The 20,136-nt window shown below is 41.1% G+C and overlaps 1 protein-coding gene across 1 annotated transcript; it reads left to right on the forward strand.

Moving 5' to 3' along the window:
* Positions 1 to 3,164: 3,164 nt before the first annotated feature.
* Positions 3,165 to 4,581, forward strand: LOC122053813 (probable xyloglucan endotransglucosylase/hydrolase protein 32). The gene is made up of 4 exons (XM_042615766.1): positions 3,165 to 3,423; positions 3,505 to 3,605; positions 3,686 to 3,903; positions 4,007 to 4,581. The coding sequence occupies exons 1-4, from the start codon at positions 3,225 to 3,227 to the stop codon at positions 4,374 to 4,376; spliced, it is 888 nt and encodes a 295-aa protein (XP_042471700.1). The 5' UTR covers positions 3,165 to 3,224; the 3' UTR covers positions 4,377 to 4,581.
* The last annotated feature ends 15,555 nt before the right edge of the window (positions 4,582 to 20,136 follow it).

Raw genomic sequence — 20,136 nt, forward strand, 5'->3', positions numbered from 1 at the left:
AAGACTTTCACCACCTAGTTTCACTCATTAAAGCCTAGTTTCACTCACTAAGACTTTCACCTTCTAGTTTTACTCACTAGGGCTTTTACTTGAAATTCACTCCTCCAAGACTTAGGGTTACCTTCCTAACCCTAGGTACCTAGGGTTATCTCCCCCTAGGATTTTCCTCTTTATCTAGGATTACCTCCCCTAGGTTTCTAAGGTTATCTCCCCTAGGGGTTTTCCTCTTGCCAAGTATCGGGTCACCTTAACTTGCTTGCACTTTCGAGTCACTCAGTGCACTACTCATCACTTGCAATCACTCGGTAGACTACTCATTATTGGTCCCTTGGAGGCCGACAAAAAGGGAGTGAATTGCCCTCAAATTGAAAATCAAGCCTTTCTTGATATTCAGACTAAGTTAGACAAACACTTGTTTAATAACAGAAAGTAATGCATAAAAGACAGAGGCAAGAATATTTACTAGGTTTGCAATCAGAGAATTGCTAATCCTAGACAAATGAAGCTCACTAAAATCTTCATCTGGGCAAAGTAACCTCTAACAATGTTGTTAGCTCATAAAAGTAGTAGAACAGAAAGAGAATTCATTTACAAGTATTGTTCTGACTGCTGAGATTAGGGATGTATTGATAGCCAAGTTTTGGGCACTTGGAAGGGCTCTGAGTGCTTAGGTATGGATAAATTTTATTCACGATGCAGCAGATTGTAACAACTCGATCTAGAAAAAATTTCTCTAGTCCGGGCATCTGGAACAGCTCCGGGCTTCCCTGGGGGTCCAGGCGTCCGGACAGTCCGAGCGCCTAAACCATATCAGGGCGCTCGAATGGTCTGAGCACCCAGACCCAATCAACTTCTAGTTGTCTTTTGTGTCCGGGCTTCTACTTCGGCTCTGCTCGCTTGGGTGATTTTTGCCATCCTGAATTAGGCTCACCCGAACCCATCTTTCAGCCTTCTCCTAGAGCAATCTTCCTCTGTACATTCTCGTCTCTTAGAAACATCACACGCTCCCTTCTCGTCCACCAGCGTACGCTTCCGTAGTATCTCATCTCTCAGATGCACCGAGCCTGTCGACTCACTTCCGAGTCGTTCTTCTCGCTAGCTGCGTCTTTTGCTTGACTTCTTGTGTTTCTAAGTTCCTACACACTTAGACACAAGGTATCAAAAGACAAAATGACCTAACTTGACTTGGTTGATCACATCAAAACCTCGACGGGGTACTTACACTCATCACTTTAGTCATTCAGTAAACTACTTATGACTTGTAATCACTCGGTAGTTTGTTCACCACTTGCAGTCATCTAGTCAACCTTGACTTGACTAGACTTCTCAATTGATTAGGTCAACCTTAACCAAACTCCATTAAACATATTATCAGACATCAAGACTCTAAAAGTCAATTGCACTAGCAACTATATACCATCAGTCGACTGCTCAACTCGACTAGTCTAGTTGATCAATTGATGCCCTACTAATATTATATTTGCTATTGTAAAAGTGCTGAAAATTCCTCAAATGTTAATTTTGAGATTTAGGGTCGATCTCGATTGATAGGATCAATTACTATTAATTTTAATTCCCTGCGCGCGATGATCGCGTGCGTCGCACCCGGTTTATGGATTTCTGGCTCGAACCCCCCGAACCCACCTGATTTGGGTTCGGCCTGTGCATGCGTGTAGGTCCCCTTAACTTTGCTAAGCAAGGATGGAAGGGCTCCATATATAAGACCTTCCAATCTTTCTTTGCTTAGCAATATGAGACTAAATGCATGCATCTACGCATTACAAAAAACAAAAAATAGTTTAAATTAAAAGTCAACAAATCAAACATTAAAATTCAACTAAATCAACTTGATCTTAATCAACCTAGTCACTCTTGACTAAAAGTCAATCACCAACAAAGTGAAACATACAGCAATTTTCGAGAACATACAGTATTATTGTCTGACTGAGCTATAACTAACGGTCTGTCAATTGTGCTTTTAGTTTGTTTTTTCCTTTGGCAAGTATACGAGAGTGCATCGGTGCGGTGAGTTTAGACCGGTAGATTTGATAAGAGAAGTGTTCCTTCGATGATAAACAAAAAGAAATACTTCTCTGATTACTTAAAAAAAAATAAATAATAAAGCTCATTGGAGTTTTCTTACCTGTTTAATGGTTTATATGCATGTTCCTTTGTTTCTTAAGGTTCATGCATGGAAATTGTCTTCACTGAATGATCACTAGTTGCTGTTCTAGGCCTTGCTGCAGGAAGGAGGTTGGCACGTCATTTTCAGTATGAATTATTAGCTCTGTAGATTGAATTTTTGCGTGGACTCATCCTCTAAATCTCTTCCAAGATGCCTTTCCTTTTTGAATTTTGTTGCAACGCCTTGGTGTTTCTAAAATTATTGAAGTGTTCCCAAAATTAGTCCCAATCAGTTCAACTACTGGTTCATTATAACAGGCACCTTCCTAATCGATTGCTCTCTCAACATTTTCGTTAATTATTTCTGCAATAAAGGTCCTACACCGACCTCGTCCTACACAACCTACCCACAGTTATATATAGAGAGGTAAATCAGTAAATGGAACATACCACCACCGGAGTTTTCGTTAATTATTATCCTTGACACAGAACTGTTCTGTAAGTGTAACGAAATAATCTAGATAGAATAATAATATACTAGTTTTTGGAGCTTTCCTTCTTGATTTGATTAAAAAGCTTGGGGCCTAGTGATGTGTGCTATTGCGAGTTCTATATCAGCAGCAGCAGAAGAAATGGCGTTATCAGTTCAATTATCTCATTAACTATAGCAGTAGTTAATAACAGAGAACCCACCTCTTTGACTTGCTCCCGACAATATTTAATCATCAAGGCGCATTCTTCAATCATTCTAACGTTTCTTTTTCTTTTCCTTGCAAGATTCATCCAATTTGTCCAACAATCGTAAAATCATCTCAAGTTCAGATATGGGAAATCACCCAATTATATTTATTTTTTTTTTAGAAAATTAAAAAACATATTTATTTTTGTGTTCTTTATATATATATATATATATATATATATATATATATATATATATATATATATATATATATTTTCTGTGTTAATTTGTCATCATCTCCAACTTCTCGTCAACCAGCTGCTCCATTCAGTTAATTCCTTCCTATTTATACCCTTCGCTCTTCCGAGCATCCACTCGTACAAGACTGATATTGATTGATTATCATTCCCTCGTCCAACCGATGGCTCTTCCTCTTCTGGCTTGCCTTCTCTTCCACCTCGCAGCGCTCGCCCACGCCCAGCCCTCTCCTGGATACCGACCGAGCTCTTTGCGTCGACCAATAAGGTTCAGACAGGGTTACAGTAATCTTTGGGGTCCTACGCACCAAACCCTCTCTCAAGATCAATATTCCCTCACCATGTGGCTGGACAGGACCTCAGGCACGCTTCTGCATTTCGTAAATATTCTTCCCTTAAATTGATCTCATGCATCATTTCTTTTTACTAGTTCAACATGTGCAGGCAGTGGGTTTAAGTCGAATCGCCCGTATCGCAATGGCTACTTTGGTGCCTCGATCAAGCTTCAAAGTGGCTACACCGCCGGCGTCAACACTGCTTTTTACGTGAGTTATACTGTCAATACATAATTTAATAAGAAAAAGGGTCCGTTGATCTAATTATATATATATATATACACACACAGTTATCGAACGATCAAGCTCATCCGGGGTACCATGACGAGGTGGACATCGAGTTCCTCGGCACCACGCCGGGAAAGCCCTACACTGTTCAAACCAACGTCTACGTCCGAGGCAGCGGCGACGGCCGTCTGATCGGCCGGGAGGTGAGGTTCCACTTATGGTTCGATCCCACCACCGACTTCCATCATTACGCCATTATCTGGAACCCTGACCAGATCATGTACTCCTGCTGCATTCATCTCTTCATGAATTTGGATAATAAACGACATAGATGATATATATGGATATAAAATAATTGTGTAAATTGGCGTGCGTACGTGTAGATTCTTGGTGGACGACGTGCCGATACGGAGGTACGCCAAATCTTCGTCGGCGCAGTGGACGTTCCCTGACCGCCCGATGTGGATGTACGGCTCGATCTGGGACGCGTCGCCGTGGGCCACGGAGAACGGCAAGTACAAGGTGGAGTACAGGTTCCAGCCTTTCGTGGCGAGGTACACGGGATTCAAGATCGAGGGCTGCTCCGCCTTCGCGCCGGCCTGGTGCCGACCGGTGGCGGCCTCGCCGGCCGGAGGTGGGCTCAGCGCGCAGCAGCACGCGGCGATGGAGTGGGTGAGGCGGAACTACCTGGTGTACGACTACTGCGAGGACAGCACCAAGGATCACTCGCAGACGCCCGAGTGCGGCAGATAAGCATCGACGTTACGAATAGCGACACGTCGTGGTCACAATGTTCATCGACGCTGATATATGCGCTGTGGATTTAATTTGTGTAATGTGTGCATGGCTACCAATCAAATCAAAAGGTCAAATACGCTTTACCAATTGTATTAATCTTGGATGTTGTTGTGGGTAAAATATTAATATATATATATATATAAAATAAATCTTCCAGTCACACATGAGATTAAGATAGTTATACTTGAGATCACTGAATTTGGGCCGAGGTGGGTTGATGTCGACTGAGACTCACACTTGAAAGTTCATGAAGGCCAGGTTTGATTTGACTGTTCTGGCAAAAAATTTCTTGTCAATCGATAACTCCTAGAAAGAATAATATAATCATAGGGCCTAGGATATCACCAATGTTATTCTAGATTTAGATCTACATCGTCAGAGAACTTTTTGTCCTTGAGATGCAAGGCATGTGGTTATATTAGAAGAAATTGCCTGGAAAACATGATAGAAATTCAAGGTAGGTAAAAGATATTATTTCATTTATAATCTAGTGGAAAAGGAGACATCTTCGAAGATAGTTTGACACATCGATTCAATTTATTTGCAAGTAGAGAGTCATTTTGAACTTTTAATTCATGTGTGGCTAATATCATTAGTCTGCCTTCAATACTATTTAGAAATAAGGTCTATTATTATGACATTTTCTTAGTGACAATTTAAAATATCATTATAAATAATTTTTAATGACACTTATTAAAAAGAGCAATGATATGTTTAAGGAAAAAAATTCAAGGAAAAGCTCAAGAATAGACACATAAAGTCATGACCCACTATTTCACTTTTTATGAGCACATCACTTTATATGTCTATTCTTGAGTTTTTCCTTGAATTTTTTTCTTTGAGCATATCATTTTTCTATTAAAAAGGATTAATTTTACAAATAAAATATCATATATTAAACCATCTATCACGATAAAGAGAAACTCTTCTCCCCTCTCTGTAACAAGCGAGGATCTCTTCTCCCCTCTCTGTAACAAGCGAGGATCTCTTCTTCCCTCTCTGTAGCAAGTAAGGAAGAGTTCTTCCCTCTCCGTAGTAAGTAAGAAGTTCAAAAGTAATCTTAAATTTCTTATTTATCATTAAAATAGAATCCCAACGAGGGTTGGCCAAGCAAACCAGCTACCTGGCGAGGCAGCGACCCCCTCGTGTGCTACAGCATACGAAGTTATCACTCATCGCTTGACGAGGCAGTGACTCCCTTGTGTCTAGCAGCACATGAAGTGATCGCTTGTCACTTGGCAAGGCAGCGACCCCCTCATTTGTAGTCGCACATCGCCGGGCTAGGCAGCGACACCTTAATTTATAGTGCCACGTTGCCTAGTGAGACAACGACCCTCTCGTTTGCATATTTGAAATCAAATATGTACAAAAAAAAAAAAAAAAAAAAAAAAAAAAAAAGGGGGTTGGATGGTAATCCGTAGGACCAAGACACTAGCCTATTCACTCTTATATCTAATTGCTTGAAGCAAAAGAACAACGAACAAATTGCTTGAAGCTAATTAACTATAACTAAATCATGTGAATGTTGGACCAAAAGCTAATTATCCTTATGAATTAATCAACAGCTTTTGGTTCAACAAGTGTTGCCATGTTAACTTGCACATTAACAATTAGAAACATACCACATTTCTGTAAAAAAAAGTTTTCAACTATCTAATTTGATCAAACAACCACACAACTTAAGCAAGTTTCTTGCAGCATATATATAGAAACATCATAGTCTTAAACATACAATTTAGGAATTAGATAAGACAAACGATAACATACATATTATTTGGATATAAACCTCCTATACATATTATTATTCATATAGGAAATAGTTTCTAGCTATAGGTAGTGATCCTGTCCGAAGTCTGAGTCAGACGAAGACCGGATGAAATGTCGCGGACGTTGACGGGGAGAAGACTTTGAGGCTACTATCGCACAGGCTTAAGAGAACGGACCCCCACGTGGCCCCAAAGAACTGCTGGGCTTGCGCCGGCGGTACTAGAACTCTGCACACTTAAGAAAAGCACACGGAACGTTAAAGACCCAGAACCAGAGAAAAAAATCCTTAGAGCAGGCCCTCCGATGCTCAAGTCTGGTACTTTTTCGCTAGAAGAACAGTGTACACAGGAAGAAGAAGCAAAGTAGACAAGTGTACGAGTGAGCGTACCTACGCAAGGAAGAGAACACCCCTTTTTATATGACAATAAGTACATTTTGGAGACTAACCCCTATCAGAGGATGTCGGGTGTTAGGACTTGTCGAGTGGTGGAGGACATGTGGCCTTCTCCTATAGACCATGGAGGAAGGTTCTACTTGTAGATGATCCCAACCGCTGGAATATTCCCTAACATACAACAAATATTCTCTAACAGGTGGTTACAATTCATTGACCTATTGTTGCGTAGTGTCTTCTATCCCGCCTGGGTGCAATTTGAAATATTCCTGGTCGGTTTGTTGAGTGCTGATGAACATACTAGTCGAGCGGAGGGGAGCAATCAGAGTCCCCTTCTGCCGACCTTTATGATTCTGACCCCACCGAGGGTGATAAATTTTCTCACGTAGACTAGCTTGACAACCCCTGATCGATAAAGCTAGGCTGGGTTTGGTCCTGACCGCGCTTCTTACCGCAGACCTGGTTTCTCGACCGGTAGACCCTGCTCTGGCTTTATACACCTGATAGCCCCGGGTAGTCCCACTCTGTATATTGACTGCCACGTTCCCTTGACTTCTGACTGCCACGACCCCTTGACTTCTGACTGTCATGTCCCCTTGACTTCTGATTGGCACGTCCCTTTGACCAGACCCTACCATTATGCATCGTATCACAAGCCTCCCTCTCAAGTCTTGTCGATGGAGGCCTAGGTTCGATTGACTATACCAGAATCCGGTTTCACTTGGCCTCGCTGCTGCAACGTTAACTACTCCTCCCCTTTCCCCGGGCCCTTGGGAATTTTCCATGCTCTCCGATGCTGCACCATTTTTCAGATGTTTATGCTGCTACATTAATCCCCAGATCTTGGGATACACACCGTGTCTTTAAATGCGATAACATTTCCTATATATCGTTGCACACCCCGAGGATGACCCTTCACTTCTATCTCTTTAAGAAGAGTTGACCCCTCTCATACCCTTATCCTTTTCTTCTACTCCTTCATGCTAGGGAATCTATAGTGGAGACTGATGAAATGTCATCTTTACACTAATAACTCACTCATCTGACTCAGTTACTTGCCTAGAAGGATGAGGCTTTATTAGAGATAACACAGAGCAGGGACTTTCAGTCTTCCCTTCGTCGAGAGATAGAAGAACTTTGGCAAGCCACTAAGTCCCGGATGTTAGCTAGAGCCCTAGAGCCAATCATTTGGTGATTGTATTATGAACTTGTTGTATCATATTCTATATAAATAAAGGCATTTAGTTTTTGATTATTATACTTAGTTGTATTGGTGCCAAATAAACTAAGTATAATAACGTCCTTGAGTAGAAGGTTCTTACCTATATCAATCGGTTAGCTGAATCGATAGTCAGATGATATAGGGAACGCTACTCTTAATCATTCCTAGTCGAGTATTAACATTCAGGGACAATGTTAATGCAATAAGACTAGCATGTAGGTCAACTCGATGACTTGATCTCACAAGTCATGGATATAGAGATATTAAGTTGACACATGGGTATGCATTAGAGAATGTATACTGAATGACCCGCCATGAGAAAGTATCATGGATCGTTATATGAGTGTCATATACTTTCTCATGTGGCTATTAGTATGACTACTAGTCCTTGGACCTGAAGTCACCATAGATCCCTACATAAGGAGTTATGTACTTTGGTTTCATCAAACGTCGCCCGTAACTGGGTGGACTATAATGGCGATTTCTGGGTATGTAACGAATTATGCAGAGGGATGTGAGTGATTTAGATGGGATCTATCCCTCCTATATGATGGGAGAGACATCAGTATTCTTGATAGAGTGAGACCATGAAGTGCATGGTCATGTCCAAATGAGTCAATATGAGATATTGAGCTCATTTGTTTTAGTGAGTCTACTTAGAGTTCAAGATTTAGATTGATCAGAGGATGACACGGTTTATGCCTCACATTGAACAATCTAGATGTCTAGGATAGAAGGACACTTGTCATATATTGTGAGGAGTCACAATTAGTAGTCACAAAGTGATGTTGGATCTCAACATTCTTGTGACTTGGTTAGCAATGATGTATTGCTAGATGCCGCTCATTGCTTATGTTTCTAAAGGAGTTTAGAAACATTGTCAACGTTACAAGAACCTATTGGGTCACACACAAAGAACAAGTGGATGGAGATTAGGTTCATATGATGAACCAATTGGATTAGGTTCATATGATGCACCAAAGATTGGATTCGGATTAATTCAAATTAGACTTATTGAGTTAGACTCAATTAGATTTAATTGTTGAATGAGTCTAATTTAAATTTGATTCATTGAGTCAATTTATATTAATGAATTGAGATTCATTAAATTAAAAATTGACTTGAATCAAAGATTGGATTTAACTCAACAAGGAAGAAAATTGGTCAATTTTGACTTGACCAAATGGAAGTTGAAACATCAAGTTTGACTTGATGTATTGCCACATCATGAAGGTTGACTTATCCTACATGGCATGACTAATCTTGCCACATCATCTCCACCTTATTATGGTATGCCACCTCATGGAGGTTACACATCCCATTCACTTAATGTGGCCGACCACATTAAATGAGGGGGTTACAAGATGTGGCCGGCCACACTAATGCTTGTGGAGAGGTTTTGTTTTGTGGCATTGATGTGTGTTTATTGTTGCATCTTCTTCCTTGGGTTCTTCCTCCTCCTTTGCTACTGTTGCCGTGGGTTTCAAGCAAGGAAGAAGAAAGGTGAGTGAATCTAATCCAAGAAGAAAGGTTAGTGAAAGTCACATAGAGTTTTTAGAGGAGTGTGTTCTCTTCTTTTCCTTTCTTCATCTTCCAATCCTATCCGAGAGCATCAAGAAGTGCTAGCGCACTTGTGGTGTTCTCTTCTCCATCCTTGAGTGTTAGAGAACACTTCTTGTTCGTGTGGATACTACTAGAGGTGTGTACGTTTGAACACACTCGAGATCCAGCGCACCTTGGACGAGCGGGATTCGTAAAAGGGCACGCAACAAGGGTAACCTTCTAAACATGTAGATCTAAGTGTAGATCTAGTTAGTAAACTAATACATGTAAAATTTTGTTCTATACTCTTCGCACGGATCCGTTGGCTAGGGAGTTTCGGGGTTTCCGCGACGCGAAAAAGCGGTTTTCGCGGCCCGAAAAACCCAACAGTGGTATCAGAGCCACGTGCGAAGACATGTACGAATTTATTTTGTATTTTTATGAAAAATATAGTTTCTGTGAATTTCTGTAATTTCATGAATTTTATAGTTTTAAAGGGTATTTTTCTCGTAGAAGCGGAGCACAAGTGTTTAGACACTTGTAGGCTTCGACTACTGAGAAGATTTTTCCATAACGGCAATGTTTCGACCCAAAACCTTTTGGGACAGCGGGCTAAGGCGCTGTAGGATCGCTTAGGAGAAACTCGTGATGGTTAGATCGTGGGTAGGGGTACTACCCCTAACCCCGCAAGGGGATTTGCTCTGCGATTGCGCCCGAAATCGCTAATCGGGACCGCCGGGAAAAATTTACTCATAAAATTGTAAAAATTATGAAAAATTACAGAAAATTATGAAAAATATATAATTTAGAATTATATATTATTTTTGTGATAGTCATGACCCAAAAAGACCCAATATGATTGGATTTGTGTTGTAATTTATAATACGACATGCGTGCCGTCATGTGTTTGTGTGTGCTGTATTTGATACGCGACCTGCGCGTCGTGCCTCCCTATTTATATTCTGGTTGTAAATTAGATTTAGACTCGAATGTAACTCGAGTTTCAAAATTGTAATGTAAATTTTGAAGCGGTGGAAGGTCCACTCAAGACGGAGTTACGAGGAAGGCGCGAGCAACACAAGGTGGTCAAAAGGAAGGCGCTTGAGAAGCTGTTGACCTTAGGTTGACCATCCGATCTTCTCATTGGCTTGAGAAGATCGTAGTAGGGCCATGACATAATCACAAAATTATTTAATTAATTGCTTATGTGTGTATGTGATGCATGCTAGTAAAATAGTAATTAATTAGTGCCTAACGATTAGATTATATCTAAATCGTGCACAAGATGCACCCTTACGATTAGATTAGATCTACATCGTGTACAAGATGCACCCTATCGATTAGATTAGATCTATATCGAATATATGATACAACATCAACATTTAGATTAGATCTAAATCATGACAACTCAAAATGTCTACCGTGCCGTGATACCTACTACTACCTCGATCACATGTCGTTGTTGAATCTGCCAAAGCAGAGCAACACATATTATCTTGGTAGGGTATGGAGGGACAATTTTGATCCCGCCTATCTACGCATGGGTAAGTACAACTCAATTAGATTGTGTAACTAGTTAACTCAATTGGATTGAGTACAACTATAGACATTCTTCCAACGGTTGGAAAGATAGGACATAGATCCCATTTATATTAATTCTTGGGCGTATTAGCCAAAGCTAACTCAAATTTTAATATAACTGCCGATAATGATCCTATAAACAAGAGTTGCATAGAGATGTAATTGGTAAATCGTTACCTACCGATCATACTAAATCTTGGGCGTATTAGCCAAAGCTAACTCAAGGGTTAGTATGATGTGGATCTTGTTCCACATGAATTATAGAATTCAGTGGGAGCATCATTTAGTTAAAGACCTAATTAAATGATTTAAAAAGAATATGATATTTATTTTCTGTATTTTTATGTTGTAGAATTGTCATGACATCAAACACGAACATCTTCTCTCTGCGTTATGTCCTTAAGAAGGACAAGCTCAACGGAGCAAATTTCCTGGACTGGTACAGGAATCTGAGAATAGTTCTCACTCAGGAACGTAAATTGTACGTCTGGAGTAGCCTATTCCGGAGGCACCTCCTACCACTACCACATGAGCTGACAAAGATGCTTATAAGAAACATCAAGATGACGCATTAGATGTGTCCTATCTTATGCTCGCGACCATGAACTCTGAGCTTCAGAAGCAACATGAGTTGATGAGTGCTTATGATATGGTCGAACATCTTTGTCACCTATATCAAGGACAAGCAAGACATTGGAAGAGGAACTCCAAAGAATACCTGGAAGATCTTAAGAAGAAGAGAAATAAGATTTCTACTTCAGGTATACATGTTATAGAAGTCAACCTCTCTATTTCTTCATCGTGGGTATTAGATACTGGATGTGCTTCGCACATTTGTACTAATGTACAAGCGCTGAGAAATAGCAGGGCATTGACGAAGGGTGAGATAGACCTACGAGTAGGTAATGGAGCACGAGTTGTTGCTGTTGCTGTAGGAACTTATCATCTATCTCTGCCCTCTGGCTTGTACTAGAATTAGATGATTGTTGTTATGTGCCTGCTTTAACTAAGAACATTATATCAGTTTCTTGTTTGGACAAGAAAGGTTTCTCGTTTACAATAAAGAACAAATATTGTTCCGTCTATTTAAACGATATGTTCTATTGTAGTGCACCTCTGATAAACGGACTCTATATTCTAGATCTTGAAAGCCCTATTTATAGCATAAATACCAAGAGGTTCAAGTCAAATGACTTGAACCAAACCTATCTCTAGCACTGTCGCTTAGGTCATATAAATGACAAGCGCTTATCCCAGCTCCATAAGGATGGTTTGCTGGACTCATTTGATTTTGAATCTTATGAGACGTGCGAGTCATGCCTACTAGGCAAGATGACCAAGACACCCTTTAGTGGGCATAGCGAAAGAGCGACTGATTTGTTAGGACTTATACATAGTGATGTATGTGGCCCTTTCAATATCGCGGCTAGAGGCGATTATAGGTACTTCATCACATTTATTGATGACTTCAGTAGATATGGTTATGTGTACTTGATGACACATAAGTCTGAATCCTTTGAAAAGTTCAAAGAATTCAAGAATGAAGTACAGAACCAGCTTGACAAGAGTATTAAGATACTTCGATCAGATCGAGGTGGAGAATACCTTAGCCATGTGTTTCGTGACTATCTAGCTGAGTGTGGGATTCTATCCCAACTCACTCCTCCTGGAACACCACAGTGGAATAGTGTATCCGAAAGGAGAGATCGTACCTTATTAGATATGGTACGGTCTATGATGAGTCACACAGATCTTCCGACATTCCTTTGGGGCTATGCTCTAGACACGGCAGCTTTTATACTCAACCGAGTTCCATCCAAGGCCGTGATAAAGACACCATATATGATATGGACTGGGAGAGATGCCCAAGTGTATTTCATGAGGATTTGGGGATGTGAGGCCTACGTTAGACGTCAAGTCTCAGATAAATTAGGACCCAAATCCGACAAGTGCTACTTTATAGGATATCCCAAGGAAACTAAGGGATATTACTTCTACATTCCCAGTCAGCACAAGATAGTTGTGCCAAAGACTGGAGTCTTTCTAGAAAGGGACTTTGTTTCTAGAAAGACTAGTGGGAGTACATTCGATCTTGAAAAAGTTCAAGATGCGGATCCTAGCACTGAAGCCTCGATGGAAGTTGAACTGGAATCACAAAGTGTTGTGGATGATGTTGTTCCACAAAGAGTTGAGGAACAACAACCAGTTCAAGTAGACATACCTCTTCGCAGGTCTGATAGGGTACGTCGTCAGCCTGAGAGATACTTATTTCTCTTGTCTGACCATGATGACATTGTGCTCATAGAGGATGAGCCTACCACCTATCAGGAAGCTGTGATGAGACCAGATTCTGAGAAATGGCTAGAAGCCATGAGATCCGAAATGGAATCCATGTACACCAACCAAGTATGGACTTTGGTTGATCCACCTGAAGGGGTAAAACCCATAGGGTGTAAGTGGGTCTTTAAGAGAAAGACTGACATGGATGGACTTATCTATAAGGGTCGCTTGGTAGATAAAGGTTTCAAGTAGATTCATGGTATTGACTATGATGAAACCTTTTCACCAGTATCGATGTTTATGTCCATTCGGATCATGCTTGCTATTGCAGCTTACCACGATTACGAGATCTGGCAGATGGATGTCAAAACCTCGTTTCTGAATGGAAACCTACTCGAGGATGTGTACATGACACAACCTGAGGGTTTTATAGATCCAAAGCATACTAGCAGAGTATGCAAGCTGCATAGGTCCATTTATGGACTAAAGCAAGCTTCTCGGAGCTGGAATCTTCAATTCGATGATGCAATCAAACAGTTTGGTTTCATCAAGAATGAAGATGAACCTTGTGTCTACAAGAAGGTTGTAGGGGACATAGTTGTCTTCCTCATATTGTATGTGGATGACATACAGTTCATTGGGAAAGACATCCATTTGCTATAGTCTGTCAAGACTTAGCTAGGGACATGTTTCTCAATGAAGGACTTAGGTGAAGCATCCCGCATTCTAGGGATATAGATCTAGAGAGATAGATCTAAGAGATTGCTTGGCCTAAGTCAGAGTACATATATTGACAAGGTACTCCTTCGGTTTGCCATGCAGAACTCCAAGAAGGGATTTCTGCCGATGTCACATGGCGTGAGTCTTTCGAAGACTCAGGGCCCCTCTTCTAGAGAGGAGAGAGACCGCATGGATCAGATCCCTTATGCTTCAGCCATAGGATCTATCATGTACGCTATGCTATGTACTCGACCTGATGTCTCGTATGCTTTGAGCATGACGAGCAGATACCAGCCGGGTCCAGGTGAAAGTCACTGGATAGCGGTCAAGAATATTCTTACATACTTAAGAAGGACTAAAGAATATTTCTTGATATATGGAGGCGATGATGAGCTAGCTGTAAAGGGTTACAGTGATGCTAGCTTCCAGACCGACCAGGATGATTATCAATTACAGTCAGGGTTCGTGTTTTGCATAAATGGTGGTGCTGTGAGCTGGAAAAGTTTGAATCAGGACACAGTAGCTGATTCTACGACAGAGGCCGAGTATATTGCTGCATCAGAGGCAGCAAAGGAGGCAGTTTGGATTCACAAGTTCGTCACTGAACTTGGGGTGGTTCCTAGCATTGCTGACCCTATTGAGCTCTATTGTGACAACAATGGAGCTATAGCACATGCGAAGGAACCTCGCTCACACCAGCGGACAAAACACATACTACGGCGCTTCCATCTCATTCGAGAGATTATCGAGAGAGGAGATGTGAAGATTTATAGAGTACCCACAGAGGCTAACATTTCAGATCCCTTGACCAAGGCTTTGGCACAGAAGAAGCATGATGGTCACACTAGGTCATTGGGGCTTAGAGCCTACACTGATTGGCACTAGTGCTAGTGGGAGATTGTTAGCTAGAGCCCTAGAGCCAATCATTTAATGATTGTATTATGGACTTGTTGTATCATATTCTATAAAAATAAAGGCATTTGGTTTTTGGTTATTATACTTACTTGTATTGGTGCCAAATAAACTAAGTATAATAACATCCTTGAGTAGAAGGTTCTTGTTGGGTTTTTCGGGCCGCGAAAACTGCTTTTTCGCGTCGCGCAAACCCTAAAACCCCCTAGCCATTGGATCCGTGCGAAGAAAACTTTCGAAAATACGAGTACGAGTTTCAAACTATGATCTACAGTAGGTCTACAAAGGAAAAACATTTTATACCTTTGAAGCGTGCCCTCGCAAATCCCGCTCGTCCAACGGTACGCCGGATCTCGAAGTTGTCAACGTAGACAACTCTCTAGTGATATCCACACGAACAAGAAGTGTTCTCTAACACTCAAGGATGGAGAAGAGAGCACCACAAGTGTGCTAGCACTCTCTAGGGCTCTCGGGTAGGATTGGAAGAAGAAGAAAGGAAAAGAAGAGAACACACTCCTCTAAAATCTCTATGTGACTTTCACTAACCTTTCTTCTTGGATTAGATTCACTCTCCTTTCTTCTCCCTTGCTTGAAACCCACGACCAAGAGAAGAGGAGCAAGAAGAGAGCTTAGGAGGAGGAAGATCACTTGAATGAGAGTTACACTTGCAAAAATGAAACTCTTTTCATCTAATTAAGTGGTTTGTAACCTCCATGGGATACCAAGAGTCACAACTCTTGGTAACTCCCATGAGGTGGCACTTCACATAAGTAACCATGATGATGTGGAGCATCATCATTGGTCCACTTAATGCCAACTCACCAATGAGGTGGCATAAAGTCAAGTCAAACTTGACTCTTCATCTTCTTCTCAAGTCAAGTCAAACTTGGCTTAATCTCTCTCATGGTTGATCTAATTCAACCATTTAATTCAAGCCAATTTAATATAATGAATCTAATTCATTTAATTAAATTGATTCAATGAGTCATAATCTAAATTGGACTCATTAAACACATGAATCAACTTGAGTCCAACTCAATTAGCCCAATTAGGATTACTCTTAATCCAATTTGATTCATCAAATGAATCTAATCCTCTTGGTTCATCATATAAACCTAATCTCCATCCACTTGTTCTTTGTGTGTGACCCAATAGGTTCTTGTAACGTTGGCAATGCCCCTAAACTCATTTAGAAACATAAGTAATGAGCGGTATCTAGCAATACATCATTACTACCCAAGTTACAAGAATGTTGAGATCCAACATCACCTTGTGACTACTAATTGTGACTCCTCACAATATATGACAAGTGTCCTTCTATCCTAGACATCTAGATTGATCAATGTGAGGCATAGACCATGTCATCCTCTAATCAATCTAAATCTCGAACTCCAAGTAGACTCACACAATCAAATGAGCTCAATATCTCATATTGACTCATTTGGGCATGGCCATGCACTTCGTGGTCTCACTCTATCAAGAATATTGATGTCGCTCCCGTCATATAGGAGGGATAGATCCCATCTACATCACTCACAGCCCTCCGCATAATTTGTTACATACCCAGTAATCGCCTTTATAGTCCACCCAGTTACGGGTGACATTTGACGAAACCAAAGTACATAACTCCTTATGTAGGGATCCATGGTGACTTCAGGTCCAAGGACTAGTAGTCATACTAATAGCCACATGAGAAAGTATATGACACTCATATAACGATCCATGATACTTTCTCATTGCGGGTCATTCAGTATACATTCTCTAATGCATACCCATGTGTCAACTTGATATCTCTATATCCATGACTTGTGAGATCAAGTCATCGAGTTGACCTACATGCTAGTCTTATTGCATTAACATTGTCCCTGAATGTTAATACTCGACTAGGAATGATTAAGAGTAGTGTTCCCTATATCATCTCACTATCGGTTCAACTAACCGATTGATATAGGTGAGAACCGTCTACTCAAGGACGTTATTATACTTAGTTTATTTGGCACCAATACAAGTAAGTATAATAACCAAAAACCAAATGCATTTATTTATATAGAATATGATACAACAAGTCCAAAATACAATCATCAAATGATTGGCTCTAGGGCTCTAGCTAACAATCTCCCACTAGCACTAGTGCCAATCAGTGTAGGCTCTAAGCCCAAATGACCTAGTGTGACCATCATGCTTCTTCTGTGCCAAAGCCTTGGTCAAGGGATCTGCGATGTTAGCCTCTGTAGGTACTCTGCAAATCTTCACATCTCCTCTCTCGATGATCTCTCGAATGAGATGGAAGCGCCGTAGTATGTGTTTGGTCCGCTGGTGTGAGCGAGGTTCCTTCGCCTGTGCTATAGCTCCATTGTTGTCACAATAGAGCTCAATAGGGTCAGCAATGCTAGGAACCACCCCAAGTTCAGTGATGAACTTGTGAATCCAAACTGCCTCCTTTGCTGCCTCTGATGCAGCAATATACTCGGCCTCTGTCGTAGAATCAGCTACTGTGTCCTGCTTCGAATTCTTCCAGCTCACAGCACCACCATTAATGCAAAATACGAACCCCGACTGCGATCTATAGTTATCCTAGTCGGTCTGTAAGCTAGCATCACTGTAACCCTTTACAGCTAGCTCATCATTGCCTCCATATATCAAGAAATATTCTTTAGTCCTTCTTAAGTATTTAAGAATATTCTTGACCGCTATCCAGTGACTTTCACCTGGATCTGACTGGTATCTGCTCATCATGCTCAAAGCATACGAGACATCAGGTCGAGTACATAGCATGGCGTACATGATCGATCCTATGGCTGAGGCATAAGGGATCTGATCAATGCGGTCTCTCACCTCTCTAGAAGAGGGACCTTGAGTCTTGAAGACTCATGCCATGTGACATCGGCAGAAATCCCTTCTTGGAGTTCTGCATGGCAAACCGAAGGAGTACCTTGTCAATGTATATACTCTGACTTAGGCTAAGCAATCTCTTAGATCTATCTCTATAGATCTGTATCCCTAGAATGCGGGATGCCTCACCTAAGTCCTTCATTGAGAAGCAACTCCCTAGCCATGTCTTGACAGACTGAAGCATAGGGATGTCCTTCCCAATGAGCAGTATGTCATCCACATACAATATGAGGAAGACAACTATGTCCCCTACAACCTTCTTGTAGACACAAGGTTCATCTTCGTTCTTGATGAAACCAAACTGTTTGATTGCATCATCGGATCGAAGATTCCAGCTCCGAGAAGCTTGCTTTAGTCCATAAATGGACCTATGTAGCTTGCATACTCTGCTAGTATGCTGTGGATCTACAAAACCCTCAGGTTGTGTCATGTACACATCCTCGAGTAGGTTTCCATTCAGAAACGCGGTTTTGACATCCATCTGTCATATCTCATAGTCATGGTAGGCTGCAATAGCAAGCATGATCCGAATGGACTTAAACATCGCTACTGGAGAAAAGGTTTCATCATAGTCAATACCATGAATCTGCTTGAAACCTTTAGCTACCAAGCGACCCTTATAGATAAGTCCATCCATGTCAGTCTTTCTCTTAAAGACCCACTTACACCCAATGGGTCTTACCCCTTCAGGTGGATCAACCAAAGTCCATACTTGGTTGGTGTACATGGATTCCATTTCAGATCTCATGGCCTCTAGCCATTTCTCGGAATCTGGTCTCATCACAGCTTCCTGATGGGTGGTAGGCTCATCCTCTATGAGCACAATGTCATCATGGTCAGACAAGAGAAATGAGTATCTCTCAGGCTGACGACGTACCCTATCAGATCTGCGAAGAGGTATGTCTACTTGAACTGGTTGTTGTTCCTCAACTCCTTGTGGAACAACATCATCCACAACATTTTGTGGTTCCAGTTCAACTTCCATCGAGGCTTCAGTGCTAGGATCCGCATCTTGAACTTTTTCAAGATCGAATGTACTCCCACTAGTCTTTCTAGAAACAAAGTCCCTTTCTAGAAAGACTCCAGTCTTTGGCACAACTATCTTGTGCTGACTGGGAATGTAGAAGTAATATCCCTTAGTTTCCTTGGGATATCCTATAAAGTAGCACTTGTCGGATTTGGGTCCTAATTTATCTGAGACTTGACGTCTAACGTAGGCCTCACATCCCTAAATCCTCATGAAAGACACTTGGGCATCTCTCCCAGTCCATATCATATATGGTGTCTTTATCACGGCCTTGGATGGAACTCAGTTGAGTATAAAAGCTGCCGTGTCTAGAGCATAGCCCCAAAGGAATGTCGGAAGATCTGTGTGACTCATCATAGACCGTACCATATCTAATAAGGTACGATCTCTCCTTTCGGATACACCATTCCACTGTGGTGTTCCAGGAGGAGTGAGTTGGGATAGAATCCCACACTCAGCTAGATAGTCACGAAACACATGGCTAAGGTATTCTCCACCTCGATCTGATCGAAGTATCTTAATACTCTTGCCAAGCTGGTTCTATACTTCATTCTTGAATTCTTTGAACTTTTCAAAGGATTCAGACTTATGTGTCATCAAGTACACATAACCATATCTACTGAAGTCATCAGTAAATGTGATGAAGTACCTATAATCACCTCTAGCCGCGACATTGAAAGGGCCACATAAATCACTATGTATGAGTCTTAACAAATCAGTTGCTCTCTCGCTATGCCCACTAAAGGGAGTCTTGGTCATCTTGCCTCGTAGGCATGACTCGCATATCTCATATGATTCAAAATCAAATGAGTCCAGCAAACCATCCTTATGGAGCTGGGATAAGCGCTTGTTATTTATATGACCTAAGCGACAGTGCCATAGGTAGGTTTGGTTCATGTCATTTGACTTGAACCTCTTGGTATTTATGTTATAGATAGGGCTCTCAAGGTCTAGAATATAGAGTTCGTTTATCAGAGGTGCACTACAATAGAACATATCGTTTAAATAGATGGAACAACATTTGTTCTTTATTGTAAAGGAAAATCCTTTCTTGTCCAAACAAGAAACTGAAATTATGTTCTTAGTTAAGGCAGGCACATAACAACAATCATCTAATTCTAGTACAAGCCCAGAGGGCAGAGATAGATGGTAAGTTCCTACAGCAATAGCAGCAACCCGTGCTCCATTGCCTACTCGTAGGTCTATCTCACCCTTCGTCAATGCCCTGCTATTTCTCAGCGCTTGTACATTAGTACAAATGTGCGAAGCACATCCGGTATCTACTACCCACGATGAAGAAATAGAGAGGTTGACTTCTATAACATGTATACCTAAAGTAGAAATCTTATTTCTCTTCTTCTTAAGATCTTCCAGGTAT

Source organism: Zingiber officinale, chromosome 3A (genome assembly GCF_018446385.1).
Source record: "Zingiber officinale cultivar Zhangliang chromosome 3A, Zo_v1.1, whole genome shotgun sequence".
Classification (NCBI taxonomy): domain Eukaryota; kingdom Viridiplantae; phylum Streptophyta; class Magnoliopsida; order Zingiberales; family Zingiberaceae; genus Zingiber; species Zingiber officinale.